The sequence below is a fragment of the Cervus canadensis genome, chromosome 20 (genome assembly GCF_019320065.1).
Source record: "Cervus canadensis isolate Bull #8, Minnesota chromosome 20, ASM1932006v1, whole genome shotgun sequence".
NCBI classification, from domain to species: Eukaryota; Metazoa; Chordata; class Mammalia; order Artiodactyla; family Cervidae; genus Cervus; species Cervus canadensis.
Window position 1 is genome coordinate 22212641 of NC_057405.1, and position 22700 is coordinate 22235340.

The 22700-nt window shown below is 42.9% G+C and overlaps 1 protein-coding gene across 1 annotated transcript in view; it reads left to right on the forward strand.

The window, feature by feature from the left end:
* The first annotated feature begins 919 nt into the window (after window positions 1–919).
* Window positions 920–22700, forward strand: part of LMBRD1 (LMBR1 domain containing 1) — a 131919-nt gene continuing 110138 nt past the window's right edge. The window contains exons 1-2 of the mRNA XM_043439153.1: window positions 920–1180; window positions 9251–9427. Of these exons, the coding sequence (XP_043295088.1) occupies window positions 1106–1180; window positions 9251–9427 (252 nt within the window). The 5' untranslated portion in view covers window positions 920–1105. The remainder of the gene's footprint in view (window positions 1181–9250; window positions 9428–22700) is intronic.

Consider the following 22700-nt stretch of genomic DNA (forward strand, 5'->3'; position numbering starts at 1 on the left):
GGGAGATGCCGCACTCCTTCCATTCAGCAGGATTCCAGCCTAAAACAGATCTTGGGTAGGGGATAGCATCACCACATAATGCATTGTAAAGAGATGTGAGATTCATACATAAAGTTGTGGTTTAATTACAAGTACGTTTTGTTAATTTCACTGGTTAACAATGTACCCACACTCCAGTGGACCTAGGCAGGCCATCTTAGGACCATTCCCTGTGCTTCACTTTGGGTCTATGTGGATTATCTCGTTCACTTACAAACATCACTAGAAGCTGTGATTTCATATAATATGTTTAGAAAGTCAAGTATCATTAGGGTATAAAGTTATCACGGAAATTCACAGGCATGTAGAGACTAAGAGATGCTTAGTCACTCGGTCATCCGACTCTTTGCGACCCCATGCACTGTATAGCCTGCCAGGTTTCTCTGTCCATTGGATTAGACCAATGTCCAGGTTAGAACACTGGAGTGGGTTGCCATGCCCTCCTTCAGGGGATCTTACCAACCCAGAGATGGAACCCAGGTCTCCCAAATTGCAGAAAGAGTTTTTACCATCTGAGCCACCATACAAAGGCCATAACATCCCATGATAAGACAGTGTCCACCTCAGCAGTTACTCAGGCTGGGCCCAGGTGCCAGCAAATCAGAAAGTCATTTGGGCAGCTGGGAAAGCCTGCCATTCCTACAACCTGGGGAGGCCTTCTGGTAATTGAGGGGCTCTTATGCCAAGGAGACTAGGGCGCTTCCTCCCTTAAAATGGCAGAGGAAGCCCCTGAGGCGACTTGCCTCTGTTGACACACCTGCTGCTTAGCCTAAGGGCGCCTGGGCGTTTCCGGTCAGCAGCCAGTTACGTGACGTCGCCGGGAGACTACGCCCTTCAGAGCCCAGCACCGCCCCGCTGCCGGCCGTGCGTGACGTCACGGCGCCCAGCCGCGCCCCGCCCCCGGCCGCTGTCGCCAGGGGCCGCTCCCAGCGGGTCTCCTAGGCAACCGGCGCTCCGCCCCTCCGCCCCTTTAACCTTTAGGGTGCGCGAGCGCCGCGTCCTGCGCCGGTTCCTCCCTCCCCTCTCTGTCCCCCCTTCACCGGGGCTGTCCCGGCCGGAAGCGAAGATGGCGGCGGCGGCGGCGGGCGCGGCGTCCGCCGAGCTGGTGATCGGCTGGTGCATCTTCGGCCTCCTCCTCCTGGTAGGGGAGGCGCTTGGCGTGACCCGGGGCCCGGCCCGGGGACGGGGGCGGCTCCGCTGCTGGCCGCCGGGGCCCCGACTTCCTCGTCCCGCCCCTCCGGCTGCGGCGACCGCCGCGGAGGCGCCGGGTTGGGGCGGGCTGCTGGAGGGGCGTGCTGGCCGCTGGCTGACGGCGCGGGGTGGTCCCCGGGGCTCAGGCAGTGCCGCGGACCCGGGCCCGGACGGAGGCCCCTGCGGTCGGGGGAGCGGGGCGTCCAGAGGACGGGCCCCGGGGGCAGGCAGCTGCCGCCTGCGTGCGTCCCGCGGGCGCCGCGTCTTCGGCCCGCGAGCCGGCTCTGCGCTCGCAGCGGCTGCACTGTGTCCCCGCATTTAGGGCTGTGGGGTTCGCAGCCTTCTCTCCCCCATTGTACGGTATTGCCTTGGTGACGTGCGTTCTGACGCTGGCTTTCGCCTTCCTTCCTGGTCTTTGATGTCTGAGACACCTGTGCCGCGGAGGTGGGGTCCTAGTTACTTCCAGGGTCAGGGTCTGTGTGCCCACCTTTCTGACCTCAGGTGCCTGCATCCCAACCTCCTGACTCCTGCTTATCCTGGCAGCAAAACGTGGGCCAGATGGCCTAGCTTTATTTCCCTAACCCATGTTAAAACTCTCTTAATTGGGAGTTCAGTTTATTTCTCTTCCTTCCCCTCCCCCGTCTCACTCTTCCCGGTAGTCTTCAGCCCAACCTGTTGTTGCTTCAGTGTCCCGAAGTATTAATGCCACTTGGCAGTAGGAAAACAACAAAATCAAACCAAAAAGAAAAAAAAAAATCCAGTTTACTTGTTGAAATAACAAGTGCCTCATTTTAAGTTACTTTCAAGATTCTGTTACCGTGTCTGCACTCTGTATAGTATGTTTTTTCTTGTAGATGGTGGAACAGAAACTACCTCCTTCCTACAGTGTGTGAAAACTTGAAAAGGCTTCTTTTGTAGCCTTTACCACCTGCCCAGAAAGTAATAATGCCTTTACCTTGGAACGTGCTTCATTCTGCTTGGAGAAAGTGAAAGACCTGAAGTTTGGTTTTGGTTTCCACAGCCTGTACTTGGGCTTTTCCAGACTATTGTATTCACTTGACTTTGTAGGGGAACGAAATTTGGCACCCCAAAATGTCTCTCTGGCATGGGGATTAGCTTAGACTGGTTATTTGTAAGAAATGGAAAACTCAGGAAATATTTCTTTTTACATCTGCCTTAGCCGCTGGAAGAATTTAGATCAGGGCCCTGTCTCCAAAATAAGTTTAATCACCAGAGATACCTGCAAAGAATATGGGCTAGGTGTGGTGGGCCTAGAGCTCAGAGAGTCCCTCTGTGTCCTTTTGTCCCTGCCTGGCCCAGCAAAAGTTTGTTTACCAAACTTTAGCTTTCTCCTTGCATGAAAAGTGCCTTCCTCCCAGTTCAGGTCCCAAGCTGTCACTTCCGGCATCCTCTGTCTATAGCTGAAGGTGGTATTGAAGGTGAGGGCTTTGGCCATTTTGTTAAGTTCTCTTGGGTATCTCCCCTGTACAGCATACATGTTATAAAACATTTGACTTTCTCCTGTTGATCTGGCTCATGTCAATTTAATCGTTAGACCAGCCAAAAGAACTTAAGAAGGAAAAGTAAATTTCTTTCTTCCTGACAGTTTAGAGGAAAACAAGGAGCGCATAACCTGTATCAAAGTCCAGGGAGAGTAACTTGGCAATTATCAACGATTAAGCATTTCAGATATAGCAGTTATGCTATAAATTGTAGAAGGATGCAAATAAAACAAAATGTGGCCTTTAAGAGGGCCTGAAGATAGGTGGGAAAATAAGAATTCTTGAAACAGATCTATTGAGTACTGAAAACTGACGTATGATTTTATAAATCAAATAGGACTTGAGAGACTAGAGAACAATTTTGGGAGAAAGTGGAATAGAGGCAAACTTTGGATAGAAAAGGAAGGGAAAGTATTTAAGTTGGTGATATTAACAGGAACAAAATAAAATGAAAATAGAATTAAAGGTTTGAAATTAGATGTTAGAATAGGACTAAATTAGTAATGAGGGTCATTGTTTAATTTTCTGCAAATCTCTTTAATTTGTGGATTATTAGAAGAGAACTGGATTCTCGTGTCTGCTTCTGGATCCAAGCTTTTGAGAGGTTACTTTGGTTGACGTACATGAAGTTTTAGTGATATGTAGTTGGAAGCAGAGTATCTTTTAGGTCACTGTGACATTGTTCTATATAATATCACATCAAAACTCAGTAAGTAGAAGCTTCTTAGTATGAAATATGGGATTTGAAACCCTATCAATGAACTTTTGTTCTTTCCCCTATGGGTGGTTTTATAACATGATGCATTTGGTCATTTAGAAAATAACTGGTTCTCCGAGCTAAGCAGATCTTCAAAATATGGTTTATTTCTTTACATAAATATCACATCCATCAGTATCACCACTGATCTTGTCAGAAGAAATGTCTCAGAAATAAGTATTGAGAAATTGCCAAGCTCACAGTCATTGATACATAGTCATTTGTGCTTTCAAGTGAAACTTGTTTCTTGGAAATAGTGCCTCCTTTGGCTTTCAGCTCTTAATACAGGGTGCTTTTTCCTGAAGACAGCCATCACTATTTGAGCACATTCACGTTTTCCTCCATGGAATATTAAAGAAGTCAGGGGTTGAAGTTTAATGAAGTTGATATTTGCTGCTTTGTTGATTGTAGTTTGAAGTTAGTCATTCTTTCCTTCTGTGAGTGTGTGGTGGTTAAAAAAATAGTCACTACTGGCCCGTTTGGTTCTGGTTGTTTTGATTTGTGTTTAATTGGCCAGCAGTTTCCCCACCATTGGGCTTCTCTGGTGGCTCTGCTGGTAAAGAATTCACCTGCAGTGTGGGAGACCTGGGTTTGGGAACGGCTGGAGAAGGGAACAGCTGCCCACTCCAGTATTCTGGCTTGGAGAATTCCATGGACTATATATAGTCCATGGGGTGGTGAAGAGTCTGACAGGACTGAGCAACTTTCACTTTCCCCACCATAACTTATGCACCACAAGTGCAAATATCAATGTGGAAAGGGCAAATGATACTTTAGTAGTATTGTGAGAACAGTTTTCAATTTGCAGATCCCCAGAAAGAGTTGTGGGACTGCCGGGGGTCTGGGGACTTAACACTGAGAACTGCTAATCACCTGTTAAAGATTCAGAACACTGAAATTGACAGCTTTGTAACCTTGGGCAAATAGGATAGACTTCATTTTCATCTGTCACATAAGGAAAGGTTAGACTTGGCTCCTCCAAGCCTCTAATTTAACTGTCCATGTTTACTATGTCCCATCTGAGCCCTTTGCCCTAGTCCCCACCCCCACAGGATTGTCAATAATTTGGCTTGCACCATCTCTCAAATTGCGTTTCCCATTACTATATACGATTGAGTCTCGATTTCTGTAAAGCAAGTTTACTTTTGTTACTCCCAAGTGAGGGGATCATCTGGGAACTTGTTAGAAATACAGATATGGGATGCCAGCCCTGCGAATCAGAATCTGCAGTTTGACAAGATTCCAGGCAGTATGTGTTCCTTGATTCCGTGATTCTCTCTCCTGCCTCTGCCCAGGTACTTCTCCACCTAGACGGCTCATTACAGACACCTGGGGAGTATTAAAAGCCCTAATGCCCAAACCAGTTAAGTCAGAATCACTTGGGAGGGGTTGGGGACTGCTCTAAATCTTTCCTTATGACTGTTAGCAGAATTATATATTAGTTTCTTTCGTGAAATTCTCTAAAATGTTATTTCATATGACATTTAATAATACTTGCTGCTCTTTGTTGAGCAATTACTAGCCTAGGCACTGTGCTGAATTACATTCAATTTCCATAACCTGCTATGAAAGAAATATTCTTATCTTACAGATGAAGACAGTTGGTTTATTTTATAATGTAGTAACTATTGATAGATTTAACCTGAAAACAAAAAGCTCTTTGGGGTCTGTTTTAGTAAAGTTTCCCCAAACCCCTAAAAGTTTGGGAACCTCTGGCTGAACTGTTTTGCCTAGGTTGCCCTTTTTCTGCTTGTTTGCCTGTTATTGGCAAGCTCCTTCCTCTGCAGTAATACCTACCGCTTCAAACTTTGTGTAAGTGCAGATCTTCTTCAGGTCCAACAAAGAGTTTATTCGGTTTTTTGTCTTAGCTGCTGCTGAGGATAGAAAGGCTCATCTCCCAGTGACTTCCAAAATAATTTGGGGAAAGCTATATTTGTCAATTTAGAAACAAACACATTAAATATTAATATAAGTAGCATTTTTAAAAAGTGTTTTCCAAAACAAAGTGAAATTAGTAAATTGTTAAGAATTTGAATAAAGGTCTTTTTCCTTCCTTTTTTCCTCCTTCCCTCCCTACATTTCCTTTTATTTCTTTCTGTCCAACATCAATATTCTGAAGTGCACATTTTTCTTTTCACTTTATTTTTCCTGATGTTCTGACACCAGCTGAAACATTAGTAATGTAAAGAAATTACATGCAACAACTTGAATGGATTTCAAGTTCATTAAGTTAAGTAAAAGAAGCCAGACTCAAAAGACATACTATGTAAGTACACTGACATTCTAGAAGAAGAAGAAGCAGTGGGCGCAGATGATAGATAGTGGTTGTCAAGGGCTAGCGAGTGGTGCGCTTAGTCACTCAGTCATGTCTGACTCTTTGTGACCCCATGGACTATAGCCCACCAGGCTCCTCTGTCCAAAGGGGTTCTCCAAGCAAGAATACTGGAGTGGGTTGCCATGACCTCCTTCAGGGAATCTTCCCAACCCAGGGATCGAACCCAGATCTTCTGTTTTGGAGACAGATTCTTTACCAACTGAGCCACCAGGGAAGTGGAGAGAGGAGTTAATTACGGAGGGGCAAAGGAGGTTTTTCTGCAGTGATGGAACTGTTCTTTTCTCTTGATTATAGTAGGAGAATTTGGAAACTGTAACTAGTTAGGTGGTGTTCTTAGTTAGTTTCTGGCTCCTGAAGTATGATACCCAAAAGGGAAATAATGTTACATGAAAAACTAGGTTTGCCTGTTGATGAGTGTTGAGCCAGCAGACACAACCAAGCCAAAGATCAGGAGAAGGGAGAAAACAGGGGGGCTTTCCTAACCCAGTCCTCGGCAAGGTTGGGGAAGTTTAAAGCTGCCATATGACCCAGCAAACCCACTCCTGGGCATACACACCGAGGAAACCAGATTTGAAAGAGACACGTGTACCCCAGTGTTCATCACAGCACTGTTTATAGCAGCCAGGACATGGAAGCAACCTAGATGCCCATCAGCCGACGAATGGATAAGGAAGCTGTGGTACATATACACCATGGAATATTACTCAGCCATTAAAAAGAATTCATTTGAATCAGTTCTAATGAGGTGGATGAAACTGAAATCCATTATACAGAGTGAAGTAAGCCAGAAAGAAAAACACCAATACAGTGTACTAATGCATATATATGGAATTTAGAAAGATGGTAACGATAACCCCATATGCAAGACAGAAAAAGAGACACAGATGTATAGAACAGACTTTTGGACTCTATGGGAGAAGGCGAGGGTGGGATGATCTGAGAGAACAGCATCAAAACATGAATATTATCAAGTGTGAAACAGATCGCCAGTCCAGGCTGGATGCATGAGGCAAGTGCTCGGGGCTGGTGCACTGGGATGACCCAGAGGGATAAGATGGGGAGGGAGGTGGGAGGGGGGTTCAGGATGGGGAACACATGTAAATCCATGGCTGATTCATGTCAATGTATGGCAAAAACCACTACAATATTGTAAAGTAACTAGCCTCCAACTAATAAAAATAATTGGGGGAGAAAAAAGAAATGTATTACTTGTAGATTCAGAAAACATGTTAAGGATGTATAGGATTTCTTTAAATAAACATGTCTTTTGCCAGGAAAAAAAAAATAAAGCTAAAGGTCATACATATTCATGAAGGGGCTTGAGTGATAGACAGAATCCAAGGAGGGTCAGGACAGATCAGCGTCATCCCTCAGGTTCTGGTTGAGCTTGAAGCTGATCACTGCAGGACAGTCTTCAAAACAAACCTGGGAGTGCTGACAACTGAGGTACTGTCTGCTGTAGTTACTTCTCTTGCCTGATAGAGTCATTTGTTTCTGCATCGTTTTATTCCCTCTAGATCTTTAATTACTGAAATCTGTCCAAGGGCAAGCATTGTGGCCTGGCTTAGATCACAAAGTAGCTTATGCCAAAAATGGCTTCTCATATGTCAAGAAAGCCATGCCTGGATCTCTTTCTCTAGGGAACCCGTACCTTGTCTACACTGAAAGTTAAATCTTTTGAGCAGCGTGAAAGGAGAGAACAAAGCTTGTGTCCCAGAGCTTTTATAGAGCTGACTTAAAACCTTGGTTCTCAAGTTTGCCTCAGATTGGCATCCTCCGTGCTGATGCCTGGAGAAGCCTCAGTCTCTGATGGAAGTGATTTGGGGAAGGCCGTAAAGGGATTTTGAGTTTTTACCCAGGGGATTCTAACACAGCCAAGGTTGAGAATCACCCATTTAGGATCTGCCTGCCATCCCCTATGATTGAGCAAAGCAGAGATTCTTGAAGTGTAGTCTCTGGACCAGCATCAGCCTTCCTGGGAACTTGTTACAAATACAGGTTTTCTGGACCCTTTCCAGACCTGTTGAACTTGAAACTGCTGTAGCGGCCCTCCAGGGAATTCTGATGCCAGAATTTGAATTCTGATGCTAGAATTGCAAGAGTAAAGTTCTTTACTCTGTGTTAATTTCTAGAGAGATGTTGGCGACTATTAAAAAGACCTGATGGGTTACAAATGTCAACCTCCGTACCTCTGAGTGTACTTTTTTCCCTGGAAAGTTCCTTGTAATGCACATGCATCCATTTTTCAGTATTCATTCTTCTTTGTTTAATACCCTTTAAAATGTGAATTACAGTATAATATGTTGATTGCATGGTGACTGTTGACAGTTAATCTTTAGCTGAATGATAAACTCTTAAACTGTCACAAAGGAACAGAAGTTAATTTCAGTTTGGGTGGTGTTTTGTGATGCTTCTGTAGTAAGAACAGGGTAGAACAACTTTTGTTTTTAATTAATTTTTTTTATTGAAGACTAATTTCTTTACAGAATTTTGTTGTCTTCTGTCAAACCTCAACATGAATCAGCCATAGGTACACATATATCCCCTCCCTTTTGAATCTCCCCCCATCTCCCTCCCCATCCCACCCCACTAGGTTGATACAGAGCCCCTGTTTGAGTTTCCTGAGACATACAGCAAATTCCCGTTGGCCATCTATTTTACATATGATAATGTTCCATGTTACTCTTTCCATACATCTCACCCTCTCCTCCCCTCTCTTCATGCCCATAAGTCTATTCTCTATGTCTCTTTCTCCATTGCTGCCCTGTAAGTAAATTCTTCAGTACCATTTTTCTAGATTCCGTGTATGTGCGTTAGAATATGATATTTATCTTTCTCTTTCTGACTCACTTCACTCTGTATAATAAATAGGTTCTAGGTTCATCCACTTCATTAGAACTGACTCAAAGGTGTTCCTTTTTCTGGCTGAGTAATATTCCATTGTGTATATGTACCACAATTTCTTTATTCATCAGTTGATGGACATCTAGGTTGCTTCCATGTTCTGGCTATTGTACATAGTGCTGCAATGAACAATGGGAAACAGCTTTTAGTTACATCCCCTTTAGCTTGGGAAAATGTATAGGGAAAAGTATTAAGAGCTAGTTATAACTGTAATGTGTCAACCATTAATGGTCATATTGTGTTCACGAGGAAATATGTAACTGAGCACTGTTATCAACAACCTTTGCTTGTTTTTTTTTGATGTCTTGGCACCCCAGTGATAATGTACTGCTTTAATGAACTTGGCCTTGTAAATGATAAATCCTGACTAAGTTTATAAGGGGTAGGGGACTTCTCCATGTACATCTGAAAGCATCTTTACTTGACATGAAGTTTCCCACCAGAAACTTTAAAACACATTCTAAAATCAGTATTAGAGCATAGATAAGGCAGTAACAAAACATTTCTTTCTGTCTGTTTCAGGCTATTTTGGCATTCTGCTGGATATATGTTCGCAAATATCAGAGTCAGCGGGAAAGTGAAGTTGTCTCCACCATAACTGCCATTTTTTCTCTGGCCATTGCACTGATCACTTCAGCACTTCTTCCAGTGGATATATTTTTGGTTTCTTACATGAAAAATCAAAATGGTACATTTAAGGTAATTATTTGTCCTTTCATGTTCTTGGCAATTAAGTATTTAATTAAATGTGTAGCAGTGCAGTGTGTGTTGTGTTTTATTATTGTCGCTGGGAATAAGCGAGAATGGAAATGGACACAGGCTGAAGATGTGACAGCTAATGTGGAACAGACATCTCACTGATTTTCAGCCATCCAAGAAGTCCTTTTGTTAATCAGAAAATTTGCCGAGTGATCACAGTAGGTTTTATTTTTGTGCCTTTCGTAGCTCCCTTGAAGTCTGACTTGATTTGCATTATCTAATTAAGACAACTTAGAAGGACCTCTGTTAGTGGCAGATTATGGTCTTCATCTCTATGTCACATTGAAGACCCTGAGTCACTGCGATGCAGGCTGCAGACGATCAGACCCGAGTTCTAGTCTTGGCTTCTCACTACTTAGCTTGTGTCTTTGGCCAAACTGAGCTTTTCTAGACTTCATGTTCCTTATATTTAAAATGCATGGTATTAGATTGGAAGGCTTCTGAGTTCCTTTTCAGTTATGCAGATTACTTTTACATTTCTTATTAGTGTAAGCTTTATGAGATAGGAAGTGTGTCTTGTTTGTTTCTAGGTGCCCAGCGTCTGACACATAGTAGGTACTTAAATATTTGAATGAAATATTATTTTAATTATCTCAGTAATGCATGGTTCCCAAATAACTTCTTGAATTGGGCCAACTGGACTTAAATGATTTGGTAATTTTTTTGTGTTAGGTTTGGCTAGATTCCAATTGCTGTGAAAACTGCAGTTCTTTTCTATAGGTTAGACATTCATTTAGCAAGTATTAATTGAGCTCTTGGTATGTGCGGAATGCTGTGAAGAGATAGTAACTAGTGTCCATAGAGTACTTAGTGTGTGTCAGACCCTCTCCTAAATGGTTTACATATCTTAATGTCCCAACAACCCAATAGTGTTGTCTTGGTTTTCATGGGCAGGAAGCCAAGGTTCAGAGAGGTGACATAACCCATCTCAGGTCTGGCGTTTGTGTATGCTTTTACTGGGATTTCCTATATGCAGTGTATAGTTATTGTTTGAGCAGGAGAGTTTTTTTAATTTTTAAATTTAGAATATTTGGTTTGTTTAGATTTTGTGGAATTACATTTTCATCTGGAAATTTCTAAAGTATTTTAATGAAATTATGAGCTTTCCCTTAGATCATGTAGTTGTTCTAGGACCATGCTTAGTTTAGTAATCAATCCCTTTTTGGATACTAGTTTTTTGTTTCATTTATTTATTTTTAATTTGTGAGGTTACATTATATTTGTTTCAGTAAGACTTTAGGAATTCACCTGTGTAAAGAAACAAAAGTATTTCCCATTAAGACTTGTGGCATTTATTCTATTAAACGCTCCATTAGAGAAGAAAATGTATAGCTGTAGTTAGTGTGCTTATTTTATGTTTCTTAAATCTACTTGTCTCTGAGAAACCTGCATGCAGATCAAGAAACAATAGTTAAGAACAGACATGGAACAACGGACTGGTTCAGAATTGGGAAAGGAGTATGACAAGGCCGTACGTATATTGTCACCCTACTTATTTAACTTCCATGCAGAATACATCATGTGAAATGCTGGGCTGGGTGAACCGCAAGCTGGAATAAAGATTGCCAGAAGAAATATCAACAACCTCAGATAATGCAGATGATACCACTCTAATGGCAGAAAGTGAAGAGGAACTAAAGAGCCTCTTATGAGGGTGAAAGAAGAAAGTGAACAGAATGGCTTAAAACTCAACATTCAAAAAAACTAAGATCATGGCATCTAGGCCCATCACTTCTTGGCAAATAGATGGGGAAAAAGTGAAAATAGTGACAGATTTTATTTTCTTGGACTCTAAAATCAATTTGGATGGTGACTGCAGCCATAAAATTAAGACGCTTGCTCCTTGGAAGGACAAACCTAGACAGCATATTAAAAAGCAGAGCTATCACTGTTGACAAAGGTCTATAGTCAAAGCTATCGTTTTTCCAGTAGTCATGTACAGATGTGAGAGTTGGACCATGAAGAAATCAGAGCACTAAATAAGTGATAGTTTCAAATTGTGCTGTTGGAGAAGACTCTTTGGGAGTCCCTTGGACAGCAAGGAGATCAAACTAGTCCATCCTAAAGAAAATCAACCCTGAATATTCATTGGAAGGACTGATGCTGATACTGAATCCCCAGTACTTTGGCCAGTTGATGTGAAGAGTCAACTCGTTGGAAAAGACCCTGATACTGGAAAAGATTGAAGGCAAAAGAAGGGGGTGACAGAGGATGAGATGGTTAGACAGTATCACTGACCTCAATGGACATGAGTTTGAGCAAACTCTGGGAGATAGTGAAGGACAGGGTAGCCAGTACTGCAGTTCATGGAGTTGCAAAGAGTCAGACATGACTTAGTGACTAAACAACAACAAAAATCTAAATGTGGCACCAATAATTAGAAGGGAAAAATTCCATGTTAAGGTTTTTCCTCTCTTTTTAAAAAACTTTTTCATTATCGAGGGATTCATTCAGCAATTGTATAGCCTTTGTGGTAGCTTACGGTGAACGGTGTTGGATTTGTGATCTCCAAGGAAGATTTAACTTTGGGACCAGGAACCAGGCTTGATCACTCAAGAGCTTTTGTATAGCAGAGTTTTATTAAAGTATAAAAGGGAGAGAGAAAGCTTCTGACACAGACATCAGAAGGGGGATGGTGAGTGCCCCCCTGGCTAGTGTTAGCAAGGAAGTTATATACTTTTTTAATTGGTTATTACAATAAAAAGAATGTTTCAAGGTTGTAAAGATCTTACTAGACCCACTCCTATAACTTACATTTTAAGATAACCAGATTAGCCAGAAGGTTTTCAGGAAGGAGAAACTGTCCTCAAGCAGGATACATTGTTGTTTTATAATCCTTGGTACAGAGTTTAAACTGAGTTGTTTGTTGTTTAATCATCAGTTCTGGGCTTAAAGAAAAAAACATTTTATGTGACTAAGGAATGTAGACAAAAAAAAGATCTTTGTCCTTTCCCCTGAGAATTCCAGACCCCTATTTCCACTTTGAGACCCCTAGACTCCTTTCTCCTCGGGGACCCCAGACTTCTCATCAGCCTGCCTAGGAATTGACTCTTTCATTCCCTCCTTTTCTTTTAAGAGAATTATGTTGCCAAGGGAAAGGGGCATTGTTTTCGTTGCATAACTGCTTCCTGCTGTTGAGGAGCCTAGTCCCTAAATTGTTGAAGCAACATATTCTGCTAACCCTCATATGGAGGGTCTCTGATCCGGGGCCCTCAAGTAATAGTTGGGCACTCATAGGAGCCTGGATAACCATTTGTAACTTAAAAGCCTTCAGATGGTTAGCAGCAAACCCCATTTTACAGCTACAGATGCAAGGCAAAATAGTCATTAAACCAAGTTAAAACCTAATCAAAATTAAAAGTTACATTATGTCCATAGTTAAGGTACAATATGTTATACCAGTCCATCTTAGGATTGTTGGATGTCATCACAGAGTTGAAGAAAGTCTTTTCCTTGAAGTGGAGAAACCCACCATGGGAAGTCTTTAATTGATGAGAAGGGGGAGTGCTCCACAGACCCAGCAATTATGATTCCAGAATTATGGAATGTGGTGTAGGAATGAGCCCAGGACAGTAAGGTGTTGTCTTGAGGGTCAGATGGCAGACTCAGGACTTTTGGAGTCAGCAGAAGCAAGCCCACATAGATTCTCAGACCCATGTCCATTCTTGGCTCAAACACTGGCTTGTTTGACTCAAAGTCTGGGTCAGGAGTTAACCTCCCGGTAATGTCTGTTGAAAAAGCTGAAAGTTGAGTCATATAGTTATAAGGCTTTAGGATCTATGACAATATCTGTGTGCAAAACTAGTCTGTCATTGAGGTAATCCCATTTTGGGGGGGCAGTTCATACCCTCATTATTAAAGGTATGGGTAAAACTAAACCAACTATCTTGTGTTTCCTGAGTTAGCTTACCAAGATGCCTATTAATAATGTCATTAGTCTTTTCAACCTTTCCTGAAGATTGGGGTCTCCAGGAACCCTGAATGATACTCTATTCTAGAGCTTTCAATACTCCTTGAGTTACAGCAGCTTTAAAGATGGAGCCATTGTTGCTCTGAACTTTAGAGTTTAAGATCCCACTTACATCATGAGAAGTCAGTATGTTAAGATTTCGCCCATTAGTAAACTTATGAGCTTTAGGCATTAGCAAGACAGTAATAGCAACTACCCTTAAGCAATGTGGCCATAGCCTTTTTTCAGTAACAAACAAACTAAACTCTGATTCTGTGGGCAAGCTCAAAGCGGGAGCCTGCAAGAGAGCAGTTTGAAGAGCCTTAAAAGCCCTTTGAGTATCTGGGGACCAAACTAGCTTGTTGATTTGGGCCTGCTGAGTCTCAGTAGAAGTTTATATAAAGGCCAGGCAAGTTCCCCAGAATCCAAATGAGGCAATAGCCTATAATGCCCAAGAATCCTCTCAGTCATCTTAAAGTCATAGGTAGAAGATGATTTAGTATAGATTCAACTCTAAAAAGCAAACTTCAAATCAATGACTGAAAAATATTTGATTCAGTCAGAAATTTCAGACAATGAAGTATCAGGATTAGGCACTTAACATTTGTGTAGCTTGAACAGGTCTCCATTTATCATTTGACTTTTTTTTTACACCAAAAATAGGAGTGCTGCATGAACTGTTACAGGGAATTAATAATCCTTGTTCCTTTAAATTTTCAGTGATGGGTTTTAACCCTTCCTTAACCTCAGGTTTTAATGGATACTGCTTTTGATGTGGAAATAGGTGAGGGTCTTTGAGTTTGATAACGACAGGAACAGCATTTTGTGCTTGACCCATAGTTTTTCCATCAGCCTACATTTGAGGATTTACATTTTCTTCAGTTATAAGAGCAGGTTCCATATTCATGAAAACAGAGGCCTGGACCTTGTTCAGTATATCCCTCCCCAGAAGGGGTGGGGGAAGCTCTGGCGTGATCAGAAACATGTGAGAAAACAGCACAGAGTCCCAGTTGCAGCCTAAAGGACGACTGAAATAATAGCGTTTGGCTCGTCCAGACAGCCCCATTACGGCAGTGGATCGGGAGGAAAGTGGACCAGGGGCTTTGGTGAGCAGCAGGTTGCCCCAGTGTCCAAAAGAGATCGATGGATTGGCCCCCACAGTTATTAATACCCTGGGTTCCTCAGGTGTATTTAGGACGGGAACTTGTGTGGGGACCCCCGGGCACCTTCAGTCCTGATTGTCTTGAGAGTCCAACCCCTGAAACCTATGCCTCTGGGGCAGTCTCTCCTCCAGTGTGGTCCCTTGCAGACTGGACATGGAGCCGGGGCAGCTTAGAGGCTTGCGGGCAATCCTGCTTGAGGTGCCCCTTCTTTCCACAGTAATAGCAAGCCCATCCCTTTTCACCTGGGTCCCTCTGGGCATTCTTCTCAAGCTGTTTCAGAGCAGGTCTAATAGTCATGCTGGGGCTTCAGCCTTTTCCTGGTCTTTTTTTTTTTACCTCATATTTTCCTCATATTCTCTACCATAATATACCATCTGAGCCAGCTGCAACAGTTTAAAATTTTTAAAGACTGATTTGGTCCAAACGCCCGTTTTTGTAACTTATGGTGGGTATCTGGAGCCGAATGAGTGATAAATCTTCTAAGATCATTCCTCCCTCTGCACTTTCAGGATCAATGTCAGTAAACTTGTGGAGAGCCTCCCGTAGTCTATCTAGGAATTTACTAGGAGTTTCCTTCTCTCCCTGTTCTATGTCAGCCAACTTAGCATAGTTTAGAGTCTTGGTGGTGTTCGCTTGAGTCCTTGAAGGTTACCTCTTGCAAAGACTCTGATCCTACCTTCCTTCAACCATGTTTTAGCCTCATTCTGGCACAGTTACGGGAAGTGCTTGACTCCCAGTAGGGAGGAGGGCTATTTCATGTTCCCTTTTTCCCCTTGTCTCATGTTCAAGCCATTTATCTCCAGAAGCAGTAGTTTCCCCCAGAACTCGAGCTGTCAAGTCAGGAGTCAACGTCTATCCTAAGACATACCCTCTAAATAGTCTTGAGTGCATTGGGACTGTTTGAATTTCTATGTAGACTGAGGCAACTCCTCCTGGAAGGGTGCCCTGACTCTCAGCCTGTTCAGTTGGGAACCCCAGATACAGGGGCAAAGTAAAGAGGAGAGGAGGGAGCTGAAGGTTTCATACCCAAATCTGTACCCTTAGGACATAAGTCTGGCATGTCTTGCAGAGAGAAAAAGAGCAACACATATCCCATGTCTACCCATTTCTCTTGTTTTCTATGGAACCAGTCTAGTTGTAAAACAGTATCTTGATTAAGAGACCTTTTAACAGGCCAGCGTTTCCCCATCTTCTAAAGGATACTATGGCCATTCAGTATCACAGAAGAAGATCAGGCATGTTTTTTTAAACTCTGGGTATCAAACTTGTCCCAGTTTTTTTAAAAAATACATTGTAAAGGAGTGGTTCTGGAACTGTTAGCTCCCATGTGTAAGAGAGAAAAAAGCGGCATCCACAGCCACGGCTTCTTTCCACCAAGAGCATCCTTCCCTGCTGTAGATGGGGGTGTAGACAGACTCTCCACCAAAGCTTTCCTTCCCTGGTCGGAATTAGTCTGTCCTTTACCGATGCAGGCATCTTACTTGTCCCTCCCGGTTCTATCACCGAGGTGGGGTGGCGGTGCCCCAGGGGCCGGCCTCATGCATCCCAGACTGGTTTCCAGTTCCTTGCCACCGAGACATTTGTTTGACTTGCCAGAGTAGCTTCCGGGAATGTTTCCCAAGCTAGTACTGCCAGGGGAAGCCTCCGTCTCACGTGTGCCCGTGCACACTCCTGAGTACAGTGCTGACCGCACTAGAAGCGGTGAGTCATAAAGGGGTGAACAGCAACCACGATGTCCCTTCTGAGCGTCAGCACGCCAGCGTATGTGACAGCAAAAGGGTCAGCCAGCGAGGACAAGGCAGTGTTTGTCCTCAAGCCACTAGGGCCAGTCCTTCCAGTTCACGTCCACAGATTCCACAGAAGGAGCACCTAGGGAGCTGAGACAAAAGCCATCAGAGAGCCTTCTCTGGTCTGCTAAGAGCTGACACCACCAAAAGGAGCCCACTGTAATCCCGATCTGTGTCCTCAAAAGCCTCACGGTCACCAGCAGTGCTTCAGTCCACATGGATAGGAGAAACAGCCGTGACAAAGACTTACCTTCAGGTCGCCGGCCCTGAGGCCTGCAGCCAAGAGCGTGCCCTCTAGCCTGAGAGACGCTCCTGCAGCTAGAGCTCCGCCATGCTCCCAAACATGCTCTTGGAACTTTCGGCTCCTAGCAAGGTTAGGCGCTTCCATACTTGGGGTCTAAATAAAAGTACATAATAGCAGCATGGATTACAAGTCCCTTGAAAGCCCATGATCCAGCAGACTATGTTAGTAGTTCTGATTCCCCACGCAGTTATGAAGTGGTCAGAGAGACCAGGACAAGGTGACCCGAGAAGGGAAAGTTCCGTCCACGTGCTTCGCCCTTTTCTGGCTGCTCCCCTAGCAGGGACGTTGGCTGTCTCTTGACAGTGGCAGGTCAGTATAAACCCCCCAAAAGATTCCCCATTTTGGGGCTGCCTTCAGTCATTTTGAGGCATCGTGAAACCGCATAGCAGGGCTCAATGCTTGCTTCACGCAGGGCGTATCATCCATTCACACAAGCACACAGTAGAGTTAGTAAAGCAAAACATCTGTGTACTGAGAAAGCAGAGAGACAGCTCTGAGTATTATTACCTTGGCCTGAAGATCCTGGACGAGCCCCCAAGGTGATAGCTTATGGTGAATGGTGTCGGATTCATGATCTCCAAAGAAGAAGATTTAACTTCGAGACCAGGGACTAGGCTTGATTACTCAAGAGCTTTTGTGTAGCAGAGTTTTATTAAAGTATAAAAAGGGACAGAGAAAGGTTCTGACATAGACATCGGAAGGGGGATGGAGCATGCCCCCCTCACTGGTGTTAGCAAGGGAGTTATATATGTTTTTAATTGGTTATTACAATATATCAAAAGAATGTCCAAGGTTGTAAAGATCTTACTAGACCCACTCCCACAATTTACATTTTAAGATAAAAAGATTAGCCAGAAGGATTTCAGGAAGGAGAACCTGTCCTCAAGCAGGATACATTGTTGTTCTATAATCCTTAGTACAGAGTTTAAACTGAGCTGTTTGTTGCTTAATCATCAGATCTGGGCTTAAAGAAAAAAAATGTTTTATGTGACTAAGACTAAGGAATGTAGAGGAAAAAGAAAGATGTTTGTCCTTTCTTCCTCCTCAAGAATTCCAGACCCCTATTTCCACTTGTAGAGCCCTAGACCCCTTTCTCCTCCTCAGGGACCACAGACTTCTTATCAACCTGCCTAGGAATTGACTCATTTGTTTCTACTTTTCATTTACTTATTAATAGTTGTCTCTGTCTAGTTATGTCTATTTTTAGCCAGCTGAAAGCTTTGATAATATACCAGTTTTTCCCCAATACTTTGATGTATATAAATTGATGTTTTAAAATATTCTTAGTTCCCCTTTTTGTCTTTTCTCTTTTTTGGAGCACTGGCTGGGGGACTAGTGAACTTCCTAAGAGTTGCCATTTGAAGCTGGCCTGTGCTAATAGTTAAATGAGAACTGAAGCGACTTTCAAAAACTACATCTGGTAAACTGTAAAGAGTATTTTCTCCAAAAAATTATTAACGAATTCTCTTGAGATGCTTAGTAAAAGACGAGAGTATTTAAATATTAGTATTTAAGAACTAGTTTCAGACTTCATGCCGTAGCTGTAGGTGTCTCAGGGTAAAAGTGTGCCACAGCATCTTTAATCTCTTTCATCCTTATTAAAATGTGCAGGTGGTGGTTTTCCATGATGAATTATGTTGTGGCTTAAGTTTTACAAACTGCATTTCTTATTCCTGAATGAATATGTCTGCCATCTGAGTTTCTCAGCTTCCACCTTGGATGTTGAAGCCTCTAAACCGATTAGGAACCTGCTTATCAGGTACAGTTGTTTGGAAACTCGAGACATCAAGGACTGCTGACGTTGCACTTAGGAGCTGAGGACACCAGACAGGCAGTCAACAGTACTTTCTCTGTTTTGTCTACTTTACCTTCCTAGTTATTTCTGCCTGCCTTTGGTCAAGGGTATATTGTGATAATGTCTGAAGTGTTTCCATTGACCTCTTTTTCAGCTCCTGGCACTATGGATATTTTTCGCCAGATAATTTCATTGCTTCTAGTTTTCCTGTGTAATAATTAACTTCACAGATTAAAAAAAAACAACACACAAAACCGTAAAGAAGAGCTGAAAGTATTCTATTACGGTGCCTTGTGTAGTTGGCCAATAACTTTGGCTCATGAAACATACAAAGTGTGCATGCTCAGTCATGGCCGACTCTTTATGACCCCATGGGCTTGGTCCTCCGGGTTCCTCTGTGTGTGGACGTCTCCAGGCAAGAATACTAGAGTGATTGCCGTTTCCTCCTCTTCCTTCCCGACTCAGGGATCAAACCCACATCTCCTGTGTCTCCTGCATTGCAGGCAGATTCTTTTCCACTGACCTAAAGTGTACTAAAAAAAAAAAAAATCAGAAATAGCCATTAACATGAACAGATATTTTTATTTTATACAGTGTATAAAATTAGTTAAGATGTGGCATGAAAATATTTGTTTTGGTAGCTAAAATATTCATTTCTTCTTTCTGTCCATCAGTGATAATCTCTTTATGTCCTGAGATTATCAGTTGTTTGGGTTGAACGCTCTCATACTGCCTCATTCCTGATCTCAGATGCAGATAACTGTACCTTAGAACTTTGTGTTCTTACTACACCTTAAATGTATTCTTGCACTTAGTATTTACTAAGTATCTAATAAGAGAGTTCCAGAAAAACATCTGTTTCTGCTTTATTGACTATGCCAAAGCCTGTGACTGTGTGGATCACAATAAACTGTGGAAAATTCTGAACGAGATGGGAATACCAGACCACCTGACCTGCCTCTTGAGAAACCTGTATGCAGTTCAGGAAGCAACAGTTAGAACTGGAAATGGAACAACAGACTGGTTCCAAATAGGAAAAGGAGTACGTCAAGGCTGTGTATTGTCACCCTGCTTATTTAACTTATCTGCAGAGTACATTATGAGAAATGCTGGGCTGGAAGAAGCACAAGCTGGAATCAAGATTGCCGGGAGAAATATCAATAACCTCAGATATGCAGATGACACCACCCTTATGGCAGAAAGTGAAGAGGAACTAAAAAGCCTCTTGATGAAAGTGAAAGAGGAGAGTGAAAAAGTTGGCTTAAAGCTTAACATTCAGAAACTAAGATCATGGCATCTGGTCCCATCACCTCATGGGAAATAGATGGGGAACAGTGGAAACAGTGTCAGACTTTCCTTTTTTTGGGCTCCAAAATCACTGTGGATGGTGACTGCAGCCATGAAATTAAAAGACGCTTACTCCTTGGAAGGAAAGTTATGACCAACCTAGATAGCATATTAAAAAGCAGAGACATTACTTTGCCAACAAAGGTCCATCTGGTCAAGGCTATGGTTTTTCCAGTGGTCATGTATGGATGTGAGAGTTGGACTGTGAAGAAAGCTGAGTGCGAAAAATTGATGCTTTTGAACTATGGTGTTGGAGAAGACTCTTGAGAGTCCCTTGGACTGCAAGGAGATCCAACCAGCCCATCCTAAAAGATCAGTCCTGGGTGTTCATTGGAAGGACTGATGCTGAAGCTGAAACTCCAGTACTTTGGCCACTTCATGGGAAGAGCTGACTCATTGGAAAAGACCCTGATGCTGGGAGGGATTGGGGGCAGGAGGAGAAGGGGATGACAGAGGATGAGATGGCTGGATGGCATCACTGACTCGATGGGCATGAGTTTGAGTAAACTCTGGGAGTTTGTGATGGACAGGGAGGCCTGGCGTGCTGTGATTCATGGGGTCACAAAGAGTCAGACACGACTGAGCAACTGAACTGAACTGAATCTCTACGGAGCAGCGGGTAGTCAGGTGGGAGTGAGCTCAGTGTGGGCAGGAAGGTGAGGGAGCAGCGACGGGATCCTGGCTGCTTTTCAGGGAGCTTCGTCCTCCAGGGCAGTAGGAGGTGGGCTGAGGGAGGGGTGTTTTATTCGTGGTGACTGTGGTGTTTGATGGAAGCTACTGGAGTGCATACACTGTAGGATTCAGTAGAGTGGGAGAGATGTTTGTCACGGAGGGGTATTGTTGCAGGCCCAGTGTTGTGTCCTTGCAGAAACAGAGGGGTGCGGGCCTCAGCGTGAAAGGCGTGGCTGTGAATAGCGCATGCACTCAGCAGAAGGAAGGGCTAGTCTCTGAGTACAGGTGGAGTGGGGTCTCGATTTGGGAATGAGTTGAGTAACTCTTGTTTTTGGTCCTCAGATTATTTTAGAGACCTTCAAGTCCGGGCTTCTTAATCACTGGCTTGTGTCCTGAGTGCCTCTTTCCTGTGAGGGGTGGTCCTGTGTGTTGCCGATGTTTAGCAGACCCTAACCTCCTTCAGATGCCAGTAGCATGCCATCCCTTCCCCCAGCCCCATTGTCTCCAAGACGTTGCCAGATGTCCTCTCGGGGACAGAGTCATCTGTGAGTGAGAGCCATAGGTCTAAAGTGAGGTTATCTGGTAAAGTTAAGGGGGCTTAAGTGTAGCTTTGGGTTGGACTGAGCATTTCAAAAGGCCTCCTGGAAGGATGGAAAAGGGAGCTTTATGTATACAAATCACTATCTTTTCGTCGTGGACCTTATCTCCTTTTCCTTTTTTCTAAAATGTTCCTCTTGCGTATTCTCTACTTAGTATTAGTTCTTATTTCTCTCACATTCCTTTGGGTCTCCTGAATTTTTTTTTGGTCTCTACTTTGGGAGGCAGAAGTTTATAAAATGTATTAAGGGCATAACTAGCAATTTTCAAAATATAGAAGGAAGTTTCATAAACTGAGCTCTTTTGACAGTGAATCAGATACCTTGAAGGCAAGGTTGTATATAAAAGCCAAATATACAAATAGTACTTGAGTGATGTTGTATATTTTACACATATTTTTGCTTTAAAATAGTAACAGTAATATTCTCTAACTGCTGCAAGATTTGGTTAAACAAAAGAACACTTGAGGGTAAAAGACACTAAAAGTCAGTGAACCTTTGAGTTTAAATAGTTGTTGTTTAGTGCTAAGTTGTTTGACTCTTACGACCCCATGGACTGTAGCCCACCCAGTCCCTCTGTCCATGGGATTTCCCAGGTAAGAATACTGGTGTGGGTTGCCATTTCCTTCTCCAGGGGATCTTCCCAACCCAGGGATCCAACCTGCGTCTCCTGCATTAGCAGGCGGATTCTTTACCAGGGAAGCCCATTGATTTTAAATTACCTTCAGTCTTTCTTCTTGTCTTTTTCTGAGGTTATTGTCGTCTTCAGTTTTTAAGTTTAACTTTTATGTGACTGTCAGTGGGTACATTAATACCTCGTTGGTTGGAATCTTGCAGAGAAATAGCTATAATTATCCTCTGTTTCAAAAAATCTTCACGTTTCAAAAATCTTTAAAAATTTGTTCTGCTATATAAAGAATCACTTATGAAACACAGCTTTTGGGAGCTGAAGTTTTGGTTGTGTTCATTCATTTGGATACCTGAAGAAAAAGTTTCTCGTCATTGGTTAGAATTTACCACAGTGCTTTTTCTAGTCTTGTGCGGTGAGCACTGCTTAACTTTATTTTTATTTTTCTGTAGTACATATTTGGTGTTTCTTTGATTACGTTTTTTAGTCAAGGATTGTGAGTGTTAAAGTTATTGATTGCAACTTGTTCTGTTTACCCCCATTCAGAAGTACTTCATGGATATCCATACATACCAGTTTATATACATTTTAGAGATTTTAATGTCCATATGGTATTCCACATTGTAAATGTACAATAATACATTTTATCGTTTCTCCCCAGGTGATTCGGTTGTCTCATTTTTTGTTGTTTCTTACTGTTTTTCAGCATTTTAAATGACATTATCCTGTTGTTTACTGATCTTTCTGTCAGGGTGCACAGACTGTCTAGTTGTGGCGCATGGCCTTACTTGCCTGGAGGCATGTCGGATCCTAGTTCCCTGATCAGGGAGTGAACCCGTGTCCCCTGCATGGCAAAGCAGATTCTTAACCACTGGACTACCCTGAATATTGTCGGGTGAAGAAAGATCAGTCAACATTGATTGGTGGAGGCTGTAATTTATGGGAATAAGGGTCAGCAGGTTCCCACGTTCT